General features: G+C 38.5%; 1 protein-coding gene across 1 annotated transcript in view; it reads left to right on the top strand.

The window, feature by feature from the left end:
• Positions 1-11,311: 11,311 nt before the first annotated feature.
• Positions 11,312-19,934, top strand: part of LOC142401060 (roundabout homolog 2-like) — an 81,482-nt gene continuing 72,859 nt past the window's right edge. The window contains exons 1-2 of the mRNA XM_075486296.1: positions 11,312-11,801; positions 15,545-15,871. Coding sequence (XP_075342411.1) covers positions 11,747-11,801; positions 15,545-15,871 — 382 coding nt within the window. The 5' untranslated portion in view covers positions 11,312-11,746. The remainder of the gene's footprint in view (positions 11,802-15,544; positions 15,872-19,934) is intronic.

Below are 19,934 nucleotides of genomic sequence, written 5' to 3'. Positions count from 1 at the left end.
ATTAGTCAATTAAATTCAGTTGATACAGACGTTAGATCGTTTACTCCTCATTAGTCACCTCTGGCTTTAATCACAGCTCTGCCTGTGACAATGACCATCCTGGGAGTGAGTTTTTCAAGGTGGCTCACTCTATATGCAGTTTAAAGACATTCCCAGCACAGCTGTGTATGTGTTGGTCACGTGGTTCAAACCATTTGGTCATGCTCATCCTAGACAGGTTCTGAGGGTTTGGGTCGGGATGAAAGAAAGAGTTCCTTTTTAGAAACTATGCTGTTCAAACTTGTTACCTGGAACTGTCTCCAAACACTTGACATAAATCATGTAGTTGGATGTATCACATTAAGCTGACTTAGTTAAAGAACATCTCTCATGCATGGAGGAGCTCTGCAGAGGAAAGTACCCCTGGCTTCCCACTGCAGGGCAGCTCCAAGTGTTTCCTGAGTGAGGGGATGCAGGTTCAGAGCCTTCTGAACAGTACCTGCCAATATATCTCACGATTCTCAGTGATTGCTCTATGGGTGTGTTAATCTTCAATTAACACTATAACAATCTGTACTTGAATGTTTGAATATCTGGCATTGAAGTACATATCTTTAAATGATCTATGGGGGTAATTAAAGGAAAAAGAGTTGTAGAATGTAAGAACTGTGGTATCTGTTGACCCTGATCCTGTTTAGATGATAACAATAATACGAGACTTGGAAACATAATTAAAATTAAGATAAGAAGAGAAGTGAAGGTGTCCTGAGGAATTATGGATATGGAATCTTAAACATTGAATCCCACGTTGTTTTGTGTTACATTTGGGTTTTAGCATTCTCTGAGTGTACCATGTGTCATTAAAATGGACTAACACTAAAGCTGTGCTGCAAAGCCTGGAGAGGTTACAATGAAATTATGAATAGTGAAATGTGTCAACTCAATTACAGACAGAGATGCTGTGGATGCATTTTGCATTCATAGTGTAATAAATTTGTGAGTTAAAGAGGTGGTGTGTGAAAATTACATCCAGAATTAATTCTGGAGATGGCAACCATCTCAAAATGTAGACTGGATGACCAAACTAGAAGCAACACAGTGCACCTATACAGTGTAAATTACCTGTCGAGGAGAAATAATGCCACTTTGACCTCACTCCAAAGACCCACATCTGCAAAGTCCATCTGGAAAAAGCTACACCTGTGTTTAATATTACATTTTCATGCTTCTTTGACAGTCAATTCATGTGCAATGGCCTGTTCTTTCATGATTTGATAAGAATAACCCTCCAGTTCTTAATGTAACCTCAAGCTCCTCAAAAAACAGTATTGACAGCAGTCAATACTTCTCTTCTACGTGCTTTCTATGATGATAATATGGTCACTCTCCGATTTAGATGGACCCGGAGCACTAATAAATATAATGACTTACTGTACTAAAACGTAATAAAGACGTAGAAATTAATATAGCAAAGCAATGAGACACTAACTGAACCCTCATTTTTTTCTTCTTTCAAAGACCTCTTTCCAAGTTCTTTGTTCCTGTCATACTGTGTAACTTAACATCTCCTCTTTCTCTCACCCTCCTAACATCCTGTTGGGTTTACACTCAGTAAATTAAACAGTCGAAAACGTGTTACAATTAATGGCCTTGAACCTGCTACAACCCTCCCCCCAGTTATACACCTTCTTTATCCTGTTCAGGGACATGGGAGACTGGAGCCTATCCCAGCGGACAACAGAACCTATATGTTGAAATCAATCAGAAGATATCGACCACAGTGTTGGATGTAGAATCAAATTGCCAACTCTGGCATATTTTTCTATCAATGTAAAATCAGAGAACTGGTTTCGTCTCAGAAACATCTTGCAAAATTAAGAGGTGAGTGCCACATAACTCTCTCATCCATGACTACCCGTTAACACAGAAAGAGGCCATTTCTATGGAAATGCAATGTTTACACGCATGGGAGAAGTCTATCATCTGCCATTTTGAAAATGTTATGAGCACACTGCTTCCTGGGGTTCTACCTCATATTGCTCTCAGCATTTTCTTCCTTGTTTTTCTATTTTGTCCCGTGTTCATCCAGAGGAAAAACAAACGGTGTAAATGTATTTCCACCTGATTAAGCTCAAGCTCTTGCTTCCTCCTCTATGTCTGTGTATTTCAAGAAAAATGCCTCACTAGTGTTCTCAAAAGTACCTCTTTCCAAAGCTGAATGTAGGCTTTTTCACCTTGAAAGCATTTAAATGGAGTCGGAAGAATTAAGCTCTTCTTTCTACACTCTTGAAAGGTGTGCCAGGAGTTCAATAGTGTTTTGTGGAGCGTGAAGCTACAGAGGAAGTGATGTGTCCACTGCAAGTGAATAAAGTGATAGTAATGCATTGACAGCACTTCTCATTGTCAAGGAAAAAAAAAAAGTCCCTTGAGATGAGACATCTTGTGATGTTTATCTAAGTGTCCCGAGAGGTACAGTACACATTTAAAGAAGCGTTTTGATCCACAAAAGCACGTCAGTAACACAGAGTTTGAGAGAAAATATGGCTGAGGCAATTAGTCCCATGGTTCTTGTTTCTTGTGCGCAACCTGTAGGGTCCAAAGGTTACTTCCTAGCCTCTAAAACTCTAAAAAAAAAAAAAAAGAAAGTTCAGTGTGTTGGGGAATTACCAGCTGAGCCTATCTGTTTGAAAACTCATATTTCCAATTATCCTCTTCTATCTTAATCAAGTAGAATAATGAAAATAGCCCAAGTATGGTACATGTTGCGTCAGTGTATTTCTTCCAACTCTCTGAAAGCAGGGTTTTAAGGTTTTTTTTAACTGTTCTACCACCAAGTGAGCGTTCTCAGGCATTTGTTGAGTCTGATCTTGTTGAGTCAAATTCTGAATTTCCATTTCTTTTTTATAGCTCGTGGGCCTCTTTAACCAAGCCGATGAAAATTCTTTTTGAGGGAAAAATAAATAAATGAGATTAGTTATTATTAGAAATTTAATTAACTGTCATTAAAAGTTTTATTTTGGCTATAACAAATACTCGCAAAGTATTTAGTGCTATTTATTAAAGATCAGTCAGTTAGTTTCAATATTTAACAAGGACAAGCACTGTTTTTCTGCACTTTCAGGTGATGCCATCCCTATAAATAATGAGACTCTCATCAATAATGATGTCAAGATTTGGGTTATAAATGAGTGTTAGGCACTCCATCCCACAGAGAAAACCCATAAACATCTGGAGTGGCATTGTGGAATGAAAAATTGCTTGGCTCAGCATCCCACAAGCTGGTGGCAGATTCACTCCCAGATCTGTTCACACGACACAACATCCAGAGACCGATATAAACTAAAATTTCGGTCTGGTCTTCCTTCTTGCATGTATCTTTTTAAAAACCTTTCCTCTTTCCAAGTCAGTCATGGTTATCACAGTGATCTCATTTGGCTCTGCCAGTTGGAAGCAGGACTATTTGGTCTATGGAATAACTTGTTGGCCCTGGGGTTATCATTACAACATTTTCAGCTGACAGCTGACCTCTGCTCCCAGATGGTCACGAAGACCAGGACAAATTTCCATTCCTTAACCTCAATTTACGGACTGTATCTTGAAGTGCCTTGAGTTGACATTTGCCATGATTTTGCACTGTATAAATAAAACTAACAACAACAACCTCAGGAAGGTCATCTTCTTCATCATTGTTCCATTGGTAATCTCTTTGTCTGGATTATATCATCAAATTTGAAGTCCTCAACTTCTGATACTTTCTCCTGTTAGTATCTTCACTCTCAATTCCATTTACTATGTATTATTTTCTAATAATGTGTCATTGCTGAAATTTGAATCCAGAGTCATTGCTGCCACAGAATGAGGTATAAGCCTTGAAAATATTAACGTAACAGAGAAACAAGAGTTTTCTCTGTAACAAGAGTTTTTCTTTAGTTTTTCTTTTCAATTGTTATTAGATCTTGTTCTCATGGTGTGAGAATATACTCAGCTTTGCACCCCAATTGTTGTATTAGCTATTCACTTTTAATAACCTTTTGATATAAATTAAAACAGGCTAAATTTACTAAAGATTTCTTCTTAATTATTGGAAGAACCTTCACCCATTGTAGATTTGAAATGCTGAAAACCCAATGTTTCATTGTTATAGATGATTTTATGAACTAATTAAAACATGGTTGTGTATATTTCTAATTTCTGCTAATGGGTCACTCTAAATCCGAGACATTGTTTTTTTAATTGGACACACTCTACTGTAACGTGAATAATTAGTGAAATAGGCCTCCTATTAAAGCCAGGGGAAGAGAATTTCATGGAAACATATTTTATGCATTAGGCAACGGTGCTATGTTGTACTGAATTGTGGAGTTGGACTGTCAAACAGTTTTTCATTTATTTTCTGTTGATTTTTGGAGTGGGTCTAAAGTCAGCTCTCTATACAGCACAACAGTATTTAAGACCTAGGAATACTAGAAGTGCATCAGCCCATTATAGCTATATCTTTAGCTGGGGATGCACCATGTGTTGCACAATTTAACAATGTTGGTAACTTAATCCTAATCTGGAAGGTTATGTAAATATTTGATATCTGCTGTGTGCATGTGTATTTTCACATCAAAGCAGTTTGGTTGCTGCTGCTTTGCATGGTTAATTTGAGCTGATCTGAGATCTGTCAGTCAGCGCCCTTAGCATTCAGGCCCCGAGCTTCTCAGATAAGAGTACTTACACAAACACTACCTGCATCTTGGGAGAAGAGGTGGAGGTAGTTGGAATACAGATACATGGGAGTTCACCTGGACAATCTAGACAGCAAACACAAAACTGAGGCTGTCTACAAGAAGTTACAGAACAGATAACTACTTCTAAAGGAAGCTTTTGTCCTTTGATGTCTGCACCGAGATGTTGCAAATCCTCTATAAGTCTGTGGTGTGCAAGCTGCATTACAGCCTTCTGTTGGGGCAGCAGTGACGGCTCTGGAGCCCACAGGAGAATACTGCAAAGGTTGATAAACATTGTGAACAACACTGTTCATCCTCGACATATAGTATTGAAACAATGTGTTTCTTTAGCTACACTACAACAAAAAAAACTGGACAGGTCATTCTCAGGACGGGAGATTGGACTGAAGAGAAGTTTCAGTGCAATCTGTTGGTTTCCGTAGCTAGGAAATTGTTTTTGAATTGGATTCATTTTGATTAATTAATTGAATCTGATTTGATTATGATTACAATTAATTGAACTCCAATTGAATTGAACTATATTATTGAAGTGCCTTGAGATGACATTAGTTTTAATTTGGTGCTATATAAATAAAGCTGAATTGAATTTAATTGAATTCCTGTCAGCAGCAATAACTATACATGATGACAGTGCAAGAATATTAATAGATGAAAATAAATGAAAGAAAAAATTGATTAAAAAAAAAACACTGTAACAATATAATGTATTCGTTTAGTGTATATTTTTTTATCTATTTCATTTTACTCATGATTTTGAAACTTAGTTTAATGTACTTTGTGATTTTTTTTTTTTTAATCATTTGTTTGGCTGACTGTTTAATAAAACATTTTTCTGTGATAGTAGATACCTAGAACCCATGTTTATTTCCTCTTTACTTAAACGTAACTTAAAGGTAGTGTTGCACCGATACCGATACCAGTATCGGGCGGGGCCCTGATCGGCACTAAAATAGTGGTATCGGTATCGGCGAGTACCAACAAATAGGGCAGCGATACCATTTCCGATACTTGTATGACACTTGAACGTCTCCCGACACTCGGTACACTGTGTTGTGATCACTGTGCAGCTATCGCTATTGGCCTGCTCCAGACCAATGAGAGCGGGCCAATAGCCGCTCTTAAACAATGCCGGGGCAGCTTTTTCTATGTGTGAGGAGCAAGACGTCTGGCGACAGGCCTTTTGTCAGCTGGGGAGGGTGTCATTCGCAGTCATCTAGAGCTGCCGGCGACGAAGACAGCTAGCCAGGGGGAGTTTGCAGCGCGAGTGAGGAGGGGAGGCTGGGTGCTTTTGTAGTCAAAACAGGGTCCACGATAGAGAGTGCTGGGCCGCCATCGCTCCCTGTGCGGTCGTGACAGCGCACTACCAGCCGACAGCCAGTTACCGTCTTCGCCGTCCAGCAAAGCCGTTCCCCCGGGGAGTTGGACGGCGGCACAAGCTCAGACCCCGGGGGAGGGTCTCGCCAAGTGGGCGAGTTAATTATTCCTCTCCTTTTAACTTCGTGTTTTAGTGTTTATGTATAGGTCGGCCTATTGTTATGTGGTATTGATTGGTGGGGTTGCGTGGGGAGGAGTGACGGGTCTGTGGTTAAACGGGCGCCATATGCTGCAGGTTAGCCGCGTGTTTTGTGGTGTGTTGACTCTGTGTGCTGTGTTTAAAGCGTGCCTTAAAGCCAGTGAAGCTAGCCTGACTTGTAGAGGGTTTTCATTCTGTGTGCTATGTTAAGGGTTTGCCTGTCGTGTGTGTTGCGACCAAGGAAGCCTGCGTTCCCAATCCTTCTCTCTCTCCATTAGATCGGAGCCCCCCACCCCATGTGTTTTATGAACTTGTAAACTAATAAAGATTTTACATTTTACGTCCAAGTAGTATGCAGCTCTTCATATATATATATATATACCGATACCACTCTGTTTAAAAAAAAAAAAAATAATATATATATATATATATATATATATATATATATATATATATATATATATTTTTATTTTTTTTTTCTTTAAACAGAGTGGTATCGGTATGGTATCGGTATCGGCCGATACTGCACAGCCAGGTATCGGTATCGGGCCAAAAAATGGTATCGGTGCAACACTACTTAAAGGAATGCTATGAACATGTCTTTGAACACCAAAACTGCTTCAACAAACAACAGGGAGCTACTGTAGTTTTACGCTTTCCATTGCTGACTTGAGAATGAAGCTAACAAAAAACTAGAGACTACCTTGAAAAAAAATATTGCATTAGCCATGACTACACAACTGCAACATTTTGCAACTGCTTGTTTTGGTCCAGTCCAGAAAAACCTTCAATTTTAAAGGCTCTTTTTAGAGCTAGTATTTGGTTTGTTTATTTGAAACTAGTGTAGTAACTGTAGAAGGTTCTCTCAATGTAGATATGAAAGATTCATTATAAGCAAATGGAAACAGCATTATTCATTGTTATAGATTATTTTATTTTTCTGATAATGGGTTGCTGTAAATCCTACAAACGACTCCTTTAATTGGACACATGACTGTGTAACATGTATAATGTTCAAAGACCTTCGATCACTTTCTTACTTAACAGCATGGTGTGTTCATGCCTTTTGAAACACCAAAGCTAGTTCAACAAACAGAAGAAAGCCTGTAGTTTTGTGTATTTCATTATTAGTTTGAAAACAAATCTAACTTGAAACTAGACTCCCTCTTGCAAAGTGATTGCATCAGCCACAGCTACACAGCATTAAAGTTTTCTGACTGCTTCCATTTATCTGAAGAGTATAGCACTGGTTGACTATATCTTGCACATTTACAACCTTATCATGCTGAAAAAGTCCTACCTCAGACAGACATGCATAAACACCTTTAAAGTAACCAAAACACATGCAGACTCATAAAGCGAGCACGGTACTAAATGTACTGTTTGGCATTGGACTGTGTGGTCAGGACACATGTCTACTCTGCTCTCTGTAAAGCTGGCCATGTCTGGTGTTGAACACACTGTCACACACACCATCTGTTACCTCCAGCTTTCCTGGCCTGAACAAACATGGCTATGGGTAGGTAATGGTGCAGACAAAAATTCTGACCTTGACACTGTCTTCTGTGTGTGACCAGAAGTAGATTGATGAGAGTCAGTTCTCCTTTTGATTTTGGTTTGTTTGACAAAGGTGACAGAATCCCACGTTGCCTGGAAACCTTTCTATGTCAGTGTGTGATGACAGAGGGGGCTTTTTCTGTCTCTCTTATCTTACTGAACTTCAAAGATAAATATCAAATGAATTAATTCAATACTTGAATTTCTATTTTGATTGAATGGTGTTGCTATCAAATGCTACTACACATTTATCTTTGTCATGTGCCATTTACTCATGTTCATTTGAATAAAATTTATTTCAGCCTCTCATGAAGGTTTTTTCACAGATCTTTTACACTTATTTCCAGGTGTCTTAATTTGTGTGATTTAGCTCAATTTTGTAAGGTGTTGTATTCCCTCAGAAAGTATTTTTTTAAAGAAAAGACAGGCTTGAAATGCCTTTTATTTATCTATTTATTTAATTTAAGAACTGTTTGGGGACTTTACATAACCTGACATAGCAGATGGATTGTTGAACAGAACAACCTGATAAGTACTACACTATGTACAGACGCTTTGGTAAGGAACAGATACTTCTAAAGATACTTAAGAGGTGAATGAATGAAGCACCTGTTTGTAGCTGGTAGTAGACCTAGCAGCCCTGCCACTGTCACTGTCCATCATTGTCTCTTGCTAACTGATATAGAAAATGAATATTTCAGAGTGAGTATAAATAGAAAAGAGATAATAGATTATGTTGATCTTTATTTCATTTTGAAGTCAATAGAGTAGTTGAATAACATTGAAAGAGCAGAGGCATTTCTTCACTACATTTTAATGAAACATTTAAAACGCTGACTGGGGTAAAAACTCTTGGGACTGACACAGTTTAAAGAAAATAAATTCGTGAGACTTTTTCAGCTTCACCACTGTTGAATTACAGTTACACTCTAGCACTGAAGATTACACTAATTGGTTAAAAAAAAAAAAATGTTCCCCATAATTTGGTTGACTGTTTCAGAAATGATACAATAAATGTCTGGTAAAAGTCATAGCAAACGTAATGCAAACAAGATGGTTGTTTTAGCATTTGAACTGTGTTATACATTGAACAGTGGACAAATAATATGTAGATAAAAAATTAAAAAAAAGGAAAAATAATAGATTTTTTTTGGTTACTTTAACATATATTGGGTTTGCGTTTTACAGAATCCCAGTTATTAAACTTCAGCCAATCAAATCAATGACGAGTAAACAGCACAGCAACCATTATGGGATTCCATCACACCTAACACATAGTTGCCAGCTTAAAATGCTGAACTTGGTCTGAAGGGATTTTTGACCATAAATTGACTGCTTTGAGGCTTGCAAAATGTAAAGATTTTGATCTTGGGAGTATCAAACTGCCGTGATGTGTTAGCTTCAAATCAGAAGTTTGGCTAAACTGTGAGCCAATTTCTGGGGAAAAAAATGTTATCATTTTACTTTTATAAAAGACACAGATGTGTTTAATCTCAATACTACTAATTCATGATAACCTTGTGCAACTCCAAACTTGTCCTAGTTCTAGTAGTTCTAGTCATTCTAGTGATGCTGTGTGATTAACATGAAGGATTCTATAAGTCCATCCATCCATCCATTTTCTATACCCACTTAATCCATCGGTCGGGTCGCGGGGGAGCCTATCCCAGCGGTCATCGGGCGAGGGGCGGGGTACACCATGGACAGGTGATTCCATAAGTCTTTTAGCTGAAATAATAATCTCTTGTCAAGTCTTACCAGGAAGTCGGTGATAAGTAACCAATGGTTCCGCACAGAACTAATGAGTTAAATGAGTCAGATTTGCAATGTCCAAAACTAAAATATATGAATCAACAAATCTGACGATGAATTTGAACTTGGTTCTTTTGGAGACAGCCCTAGCATTTTATGCACTGTTCCCCCTGTGGCTTCCAGATTTGGGATTTTTTTGTGGTGATTAAAAGTTTTCTGCAAAGCAGAGAATGAATTTGAGATAGTTTCAAATGACAATTTCTAATTTGACAATTTGGTTTACTGTTTGAAGCATTGTCTCAGCATAGCAACACTAAACAATTGCTACTAGGCTAGCATGCTTTGCTTTTTTTGGAGAAAAATATGGGACTGATACTAACCTTATTGTCACTATTAATGCATATATAAAGCCGTAACAATTAGTACAAGTCAATATTTAAGGATTCCCTCTCAAGTCTCAAGTATTTCATCTTGTACTTTTGAGAAAGGATAATGTCAGATTCAGCATAATGCCTGAATAACATTTATGTCAGTAACATAAATCCACCAACTGTGTTGCATTTCTTCAGGGACGACTGTGGTACAATTTTTCTTCAAAAAAATACACCAGTTTTGTCAGGGGTTTCCACTACTCAGTCAAAAGTCATTGAGAGGAGAGAGGTCAGCACAACATCCTGAACAGACATGTTGCCATGGAAATAAATCTGACAATCTTGAAAAAGCAGAGTCTGATGGATTAAATCCATCCACTTTAACTCGCTGTGCCCACTTTACAGCCCATTCATACACATTCATTTATGTCATTGTCCACAATTATTATTCAATACCCTGCTGTCACCCTGGTGCCAAAAAATGGTTTAATTGAACCCTTGGATCAATAGCACCTGATGGAGCCCATCTCATTCTCATCTCACGGTGGGGCACTGCATTTACAATGCTATTGACTGTATTGACCAGAATTGATAAGAAGACAGGCAAAGCACCTCAGGCAATGGGCAAGAATTAAGTGCCATTTCTTTTGAGACATTCTCCTTTGTAATAGCTTTTTCAACCATGAACACGAAAATAGAATACCCGCTACTAAAACTAGAGGGGTTTGTTTAAATTATTTGAATCCACCCTTTGTGTGGGATTTTTCTTTTTCTTTTTGTTTTGGCAGAATGTTGGAGACACACCCACTAAATTTACAGACCCAAGTCTATCAGGAGAAAAGCTTAAGAATGTATATCATGGAGATGATTCATGCTTTATGAGAACAAATCTGTGAGGGATGGTTGTTGTTGTTACAGGAGCAGTGTTGCACATCAGAGCTTTATCTTGGATGTCACTTTTCCTTTCATGGGATTGATGTAGTTTACTAAATGTGTAGACCTAAACCTCACAGGCTCTATGTAATGTGCATATGGTGTTTCATTTCCGTAAAATGTTTGCAAGTGATAAGAACATTAATATTGATCAATTAAATCAAACAGTAAAAGAAAGGTCATGTATTTCCAATTCAACACAATTAAATGAAAATAACTAAAATCCACCAAAGATACTTTGAGAGACGTAAAAAAAAACTGACGAAAACAAAACCAAAACTGGTAGAATTAAATTTAAAAACAAAAGAAGGAAAAATACCAATTGCCACAAAATCACTATCCAATTGTCCATTATCTAAAATGCCACCGAGATTTAGTGTAGAGATATGCTGTGAGTATTACATTCACGGGGTAGTTTCTCCCAGGGCAGCGGAGTAGAGAGGAGGGGCTGAGCCGTGCTGCACCGTGCAGCTACTCACCTCTCACTGAATCTTGTCTCCACCTTTCATCCCTCAACTTGTCCCGCGCGAAGATGGATACGTTTCACTGCACTCGGACCCGGTGAGGTGTCAGAGGAATGCGGTAGGACGGCGGAACCGTCAGTACCTGGAGTGTCTTTGGGCGTCGGTGATGTTTGAATTTGTGACCGCAGGAACTGCCAACGTGTCGGCGAGTCGACAGACCACAGCTTTACTGGTGCGCTCCTGGAGAGAAGGAACGGACATGTGAATGAGAACGATTCCCCACAGCTGCTGAAATAACTGTTTTTCGTTGTTTTAGTTCACTACTATAAATACTGGCAAAGTGGCACAAGTGAAAACGGGACTGATTGATTCATTGATTGTTTTTTTCCCCCCTGCTTGAGGAGGAATTCATGCGCTTTTAGCTTACAAAGCCAATATGCCAGAATGGGTCCTCTTCAGTATTTATTTCTCTGTGGACTTCTGTACAGCCAAACCTACGGTAAGTTCCTGACTACCTCAGTTACTTGACATTGTGAATTCAGTTGCTCTACACACAAGCTAAAGAGATCGGGATGTGAACTGACGCGTATTCTACACAGTTTTGCAGCTCAAGTGCACCAAATACCGAGCACGATGTGTGCTTTACGGAGGATTTTCTGTTCCTCCTGAATAAGTGTTTATGATGCCAGTGCAGAATGTCACAGTTGGATGATTTAGCACTGATGTGAAATTGCTTAAGGGCAACTCGTCAGTGGCTTCGTTAGACAAAAGCAGCTCATTTATTCATAAAGACTGCTCTAATTGAACTCAGTTATACAATAATCAAATCTTATACATCAATTAAATGATTTTACATTTGTGACAAAAAATACTCTTTGCATTTAAACTTTATCTTTTTATTATTTCCTTGAAAAAACAGAGATCTCATTCTGTTGTGTTTTAATCTAAGTGTCGTTCTGTTTGTCTTGTGTGGTCCTTCTTGTTACAAACCTATAATCTTTAGACTTTACACATAGGTTGCTTTATTTCTATCCTGGAATAATGTGCAGGCTACTCCTTTAATTCAAAGGGAGCTAACTCTGCATCCCATAACTGAAATGTATGACTTTTATCTTTTGGTGTTACCTTTCAATTGGCTTCTGTTGTCACTGTCTATAGATTACACATACAATGCTTAGACCTCATCCTGTACTGTATATTCAGTTTTGCCATACCTAAATTGATAAGAATCTGGAAAGGAAGTGTTGTCTCTGTCATGAGGACTTTTGTACCACTTTGATCCTACATAAAACATGAACGTGTCATTATGGTGCAATTCTAAGCAGTTCACAGCACATGTAGAATGTGTGAATTTGGGTGTTCCTTGGAAACTAAAAGTGCTGTGCTACCAGTTTATCTGCTACACAATATCTACTGAATCTAAACAAAGCAAGGTTATGACTCTGCCACATAGCCCATCTTTTTGACACTCACAGTGCTCAGTTTATGTTTACACAAAGTCAGGGAGGTGTTCATCAAATTGTCAGGCCATTTTGGAGGCAGCAGTTTGTATTGGATTGCTGTTTATTTTTGTGATTTTTCCCACCACAGTTTAAACAAATTTGAGTTGGATAAAAGAAAATAAGTACAAAAACTTTCAAGCATAGCATTGATTACAAGGCTGTCGTAATAGCTTGTGTTTCCACTTACTTGTTCTTACCATGCACTGTGCACAATCCAGCCTATTAATTTTCAGTGTCAAAATTCTGTGAATCATCTTTGAGAAGGAGGCACTAGTATTCCTTGTTTGCTCTGGTAAGACTGACTGCTTTGGCAAAAATGTAGGTAAACAGTGATCTATGACAGTTTGCAGTGTGAATACAAGGATGATTTCTACACAAAGACAGGGTGCCCATCTTGACTACATGTATATGGCTTGCAAGATGTTGATCTCAAATTTGTCTTTGAGACTGACTTGACATTTCAAACCTGATTTTTAACCCACTGAAAATACTTGAATGACAAGTGCCCTTTCCTTGACAGTCAAATGAATCTTTCAGTTAGAACCCTAAATTGAGTTCTCCTGAACCTCCTTTCTAGAAGGCTGTCACGTTAAATTGACTTTTATCAGAGTAGCCCCTGCTTACAGCCCCTAAAATAGCCTCTTTCCCCCCTGCAAGCGCTTCATTTTCTGCTTCAGCACCATGGATAGATCCCCATAAACAGACAAACTTGTGGAGGAAATTAAGGCAGCAACATTTACTTGTAACTTTCTGTGGCAGTCTTTACTGTGGACATTTTTGCCACAATAGCATTTTACACGCACGTCTGATTATCTCAAAATGATTTAATTTAAGACTCTAGCCAGATTATCATTGAATTTTTAACCCGAAACACAAGAATATTAAGCTGCTTTTTATCGACAAATAATTTTAAGGATATAATTGAAATACGTATTCGAATCTATCCACTCTCCCCACTCATTTACATTCAGGGTCATGGGGCACGTGGAGCATGAATCATGCAGAAAGCAGGCAAACCCCCATAACAATAAGCCAGTCCATCACAGGGCCAAAAGACTGACAGGACCCCACAGGACCTTCTTGCTGTTAGAAGACAGTACCAACCACTGAGCCAGTGTGCCACCCACAACTTACATCATTTAACTTAAATCATGTTGTCTGACAGCACCTGTCTCAAAAGTCACAGCGCAGACAACCAATTAGACAAAGCCAGAATTCCACAAACCATGTTGTCCTGTGTGTGTTTTATGGATCGACGCAAATATTATTACTCAAGGGACATAGACATAGTGTTTTAAAAGTTTTTTTTTTTTTTTCTACAAAGCATATAAACACAGTTCAGTGTGTTGTTACCAGCTAATTGAATGCTCTTCGTCAGCAAACCTCTTAACATTCCAGACATCACATAATTTTTACTCACATTAACGAATGTATTTCAGTTGCAGTCTAGCAGGCAATCATCATGGTTGCCTTTGCAATTTGTATGTTTGCCACCTTCAAAGCACAAAAGATGAGAGACCATGTAACATCACTTTCATGTATTTATATCTTATTTATTTCTTTGCCTTAGAAAAGCCTGTTTTAGCAACTCAAACCTCCCGCTGTCAGTCGTTTGCAATGCACAGAACAGAAAAAGCAGACCCTTTAACACGGATATTATAATGTGCCCATACACCATGAAACAGATGAGAGGTAGGATGCTGTCAGGTCTGTAAACAGTGCCCCTACATTTGGGTCATTTCACTGTGACATTTAAAGGTGGAAATTATCAAACAGCTTTGAATTGAGCTAAGGTGGGCTAAAAGAATAAGCAGAGTTTGGTATGCTTTCGAGGTTGTGCTTATACAAATTGTGACTATGTTTCTGTCACAGAATAATTACGATTCGACATTCTTATAACATTTATTAAAGATTGACACCAGCATTAAAGTCTAAATATCATGCATGGTAATACAGTAATCTAGACTTTCCGTTTTACTGTTGACAATGAAAAACCTAGTATAGCAGTTTTATGTTAAATGATATCAGTGTCTAATGGAATGTGCTGATGAAAAAGCCAATGATATGTAATAACTTTTCAACTCCTGTCTGTAAAAGTAAATATGGAAGCTTTAGTAGTAACACAGCCTGTAGTGCAGCCAGTAAGAAACTGACACCAATCAAGCTCCCTTGCAAGAAATAGTTTTAGTTTTTAGTTTAGTTGTATTCTCCAACCTGAATTTACAAATCTATGTGGATCTATGGTTTGCTGTTTAATAGGAAATGAAACCATGATGGGAGTGAGAGACAACAGTTCTCTAAATAGTTTACTGCTGTTAGCATCTGACTGAGCACTTTCTATTCATTCTGTAGTTTTAGAATTTACTTTTGTTTTCTGTTACTGTTTACTTTCACTTTCATATGTAGTTTGGTTTGCATTTAAAACTAAGTGGTCAGGTTTAAGAAAATGCCATGGCTTTCCTTTAAACAGTCTTTCATAAAATCTACTGAATATCAATCTCCTTTTTTGCTGACCTGGTGACAAGCCTCGCCTCCTTCACAAAAGACACAAATGCAGTGCATGCACACACAGTGAAATATATTATTTTGAATGTCATGCTGAGTGTCATGGTAAAAAAAAAAGAAGTTGAATAATTCTATGTGCATGAACACAGTGATCTTCATTTCATGCCTTTTTCTCAATTTACAGAGAGACTGGGTGAAAATCACTACTGCAGTTTACTCTTTTGTTCCCCTTTAGGGTCTCGTCTTCGCCAGGAAGATTCCCCTCCGCGCATTGTCGAACATCCTTCTGACCTCATTGTATCCAAAGGGGAACCAGCCACTCTCAATTGTAAAGCAGAAGGCCGTCCGACCCCAACGGTGGAATGGTACAAAGATGGGGAGCGCGTTGAGACGGACCGTGACAATCCCCGCTCCCAACGTATGCTGCTGCCCAGTGGGTCCCTTTTCTTCTTGCGCATCCTGCATGGACGACGGAGCAAGCCAGATGATGGCAACTACGTGTGTGTGGCCCGAAACTATCTGGGAGAGGCTGTAAGCCGAAATGCATCTCTGGAAGTGGCATGTAAGTCGGACTTTTCATCGCTTCATTCTAGCCATAAAGCTTATATTGTGGTCACAGAAATATCAGTACTGCATAACAGACAAAAAAACTGATTTGCAGGATGTTTTGGGGTTGGCAACCTTTGTTAGGAGTTTGAAAATGTAAATGCTACATCCAAAAAATGTAGAGTTTTTGGTTAAATTAACATTTTGGGGCAGCTGAGCTTTGGAATCTATGGAAGATGTCATCTGTCATAATATGCACAACTTCACCTTTTAGCTGAACCTAATGTGTCTGTAATTGTGTGTGTGCGTGTGTGTGTGTGTGTGTGTGTGTGTGTGTGTCAGTGCTCAGCGCGTGTGCACATATGTGTGTAAATATGTTTTACAGTCTGTTAGGGAGACCTGTTTGGATGACCTGTTTCAGTAATGTATGGGCAAAGCTGTGAACAGCTCCAGGGAGGAAGAGAGAAGGGGGCAGGATTTTAACCTAGCTAACTCTCCTTCACTGTTTGGGTTTGGAAAGATGCAGCCAGCTCGCAGCCAGATCTCTCCCTGTGTGGGAGAAAGGCGCTCTGGGCTATTCACATTTCCATTATGTGCTAAACTGAGCTGATTTCTTGCCATGAACAAGATGCACAAATTCTCGGACGCACACACTGATACACATGCATGTACACACATACAACACACACACACACTTTCCTGCTTTCTGCTCTCACAGATTGGAAATGCCCAGCAAACAGTATCTTTGAAGAGTTTTGAAATGTTTCGTTAGTTATTTCTTTACATATTACATATATTCATTCTTATTAAAAGATAAGTGAGTGTAGAGATATAATGCCTTTGGTATGACTCTGGACTCTGATGTACAATAGATTTAGTTTTCTGTGATAAGAGGATGTTTTTCCAGGTTTCGATTTATGGTCTTTATGGTGCTTTTTTTTTTACCCACTTTGGATCTGTGTGTAGCTTTATGGAGAAATCATGGACTGAAAAATAAAAAAAAATCGAGATAAGAATCATGAACCTAATCGCAGCTCAGCTGAGACACTGTCTGAGATCTTTGCTCCGTTTTGAACTTTCCATCATCCATTTGTCTTATTGCTGTTTCCACACTGGACTCTTGTTATTCTTTTACTGGTGATTCCTCTTTTTTATTTTAAATCAAACGTGTCAAACTGTTCTGGAAAAATCTATTCCTCATAGAGACGTTGAGCATGTGAGAGGACATATATTTCTATCTTTAAATGATAGTTTGCACATTTCCCGGGTGTGTATAGAGGATTTGCTGCAGCAGTGGCTTTCACACACACAAAGAAACATTGTGGTGTTTGATATTGTATAAGATTACTGTCTTGTGCCAAGACTACTTTGAGAGTATCCTTGTCTCACTGTAATCAGAATTTCCACTGCACTACACATCACATTGACATTACACATCTCTAGCTGTACGGCTGCATTAGAGGACGGCGAATAATTCTGTCTCATAAAGAAACCAGAGACCCAAAACTGTCGTTACAGTGTCAAGAGACTAGTGTTATGGCTGCTTCACTGATTCCCCTGACTGAATAGAGGCAGACTTTATGAACACAATGACTGTGTCAGAGTGATTTTGTGGGGATTTTCTGGTTCTCTTTGAAGACAATAAAGCTTATTCTTACTTTGCAGCTCAAACAGACATTCATAATTCGTTTTTTCAAGTTAATTGTCACATTCTTTCTTTGTGTCTGAGTTGAAATGATTGTTGTTGTTAAATAGTTTTTATTCATCATTGGCGGAGATGCATTTTTATCAGCTACACATATAGAAGGTAAATTAACACAAATCTATGTATTTATTGCCTTTAATGAGGAAAAACAACCTTACTGGAGTCAAATCAAAACGTCAAAAAAATAGAGCTTTAATTGTTGCCCCAGAGCAGATCCAATGTTCCTTGAAATGTCAAGTGAGTCTTGGGTGATGTATTGCAGCATGTAGAATTCCTGAAGCCATCCCTGAGACATGTGGGCTTGCATTTGTCTAAATATGTGGGTACAGAACCATACAGGTGAATGTGGCTCAGTAAAGTCACATCAGTCGCAGTGAATTCTTTGGCTCTTATATAAAATATGCAGACCCACAATATTGATGTATACACAAATTTCCACTACCTGCTATCCAGCTAGAAACCATGTAAGATCCTCAGGCGCCAGATTGTCATGTCTTTTATAAATCCAAGAACCTTTCTTTGTTTCGTTGTACCATCATCTTAGCTGCCACTAAAATGTGTTGTTTTATGCTGTATCCTTTAGACGATGTCAAAAGGTTGAATTTTCTGGCTTTTTTCTGTCATCAAAGTATGACCAGAGCAGGCTCTAGTCTTCTTTGTGTAATGCAGAATATCATGGCTGCAGGGATGCATAATCACATGACTCCTCCAGGGGCTGCAGGTTCCTGCCAGCATTGCTGCAGCCAAAGTTGTCATGCAATGCTACGGGTGGGAGCAAGTGGGTAGATGAAAGTGCTTTGGGGATGATCTGACACTGAGTACTGCTCAAAATGGTCTGTTTCTTCAGGAGTCCGCAAATTTTCTAATGGGTTATACATTTGTATCTCAACCAGTGGCTTGGAAAATGTAGATAACCAGAGGGGTGCTGCTCCCTTGGGTACATTTGTGCTGTACAAGCTCAATTTTAGTGGTTCATCATGCATTTTGCGAGCCTCTGTCAAATTTGACAAGGCATTATTCATTCCATCTGATGCAAAATACTTCAGCTGTTTAAGATGGCAGCAGAGCCTAAAATATGTAGATTATGCAGACACACTAGACAAATCTACAGCTGGCAGGTTGGCAAAACAAATAATATAACCTCATCACATTTGTTTCATATTAATTAATCACTTTTTACTAAAACATTTATTTCTACTCATTTGTTTTTCCACTCATGTATATAGCAGAGCTTGTGCTGTGTCAATTAAAAATATGATATTTTATGTCTTATTGTATAATTATCCTCTAAAATGACTGGGTAAAATGGAAAAATGTGCTTTATTACCCTGCAACATATTTGTTGCCATTTTAAAACCTCCGCTTTTTTATTTTCTTGCCTAATCATCTCACTTCAGGTTTACTTCAATACTACAGTGATCTCTATATAGCATTAACATGTCTTTATTCCAGGCACATTATTATTTCATCTCAATTAAATCTTTCAGCATACTGTTTTAGTAGAAGTGTACCACCCCCACAAACCTATATGCGTTAGTTAAAAATGAACGCATTAGCCCTACTCTGACTCTGTTCTTCTCTGATTGGGAATAAGTAAGCCAAATAAGGAAAATGAAAGAAAAGAATATGATCCTTTGGCCAAGGGGGGAGTATTTATGGTACTGGCTACTAAACTATCATAAGGCAAAATGTGAAGTATTTTCACCCTTGTTGAAATTCTATTTCCTGTTGTTGGGTGCATATTCAACACAAGTGATAAATTCAGCCATTTCACCACAAGATGAGGCCATGTCTGTTTATTATTAGAAGGTCTTGTATTTTTTCTTGATAAACAAGAATCATTGTGTTGTGGCATCTCACTTGATTCTCACATCAGTGGTCACCTGCTGTCAATGTGTTCAATCACAGTTTTCCCATCCTAATTTCTGCTCAGCCAGACACTGCAGCTGAGTGCATCCTTCTGAGCAACATCAACGAACAACTGTGCAACCTCCAGGCCACCAGTGGACTGGCACTAATGATCAGAGTGAGTGCCTGTTGATGGAATTAGAACAGCTCCTTCAAACTATTTAGAAGGGACACAAAGAAATAAACATTGATGTGTTGAAGGGAATTGTGGGTGGAGGGGCAGCTAATGCAAGGGTGTTCATTAGCAGAAAACTCAAGAAGATGAACCTCCTTCTGTTTGACTGTGCCAGAAAAATTAGCGTTATTGTCATTCAACCAGATGTCAATGCCTTGGTTTGTTAGTGCACAACAGTATGGTAGAAGGATTAAAGCCAATGGACATTTATTTAAAGTTTTTTGATCCAGTCTTTGTCGTACAGTTGCAGAGTCTGAAGTAAGAGCTGCAGAGGAGCATGAAATACTTGAT

The sequence above is a fragment of the Odontesthes bonariensis genome, chromosome 16 (assembly GCF_027942865.1).
Source record: "Odontesthes bonariensis isolate fOdoBon6 chromosome 16, fOdoBon6.hap1, whole genome shotgun sequence".
In the NCBI taxonomy this organism is placed as follows: domain Eukaryota; kingdom Metazoa; phylum Chordata; class Actinopteri; order Atheriniformes; family Atherinopsidae; genus Odontesthes; species Odontesthes bonariensis.
The sequence above is the reverse complement of the archived record's forward strand: the minus strand, read 5'-3'. Positions and strand labels throughout refer to the sequence as shown.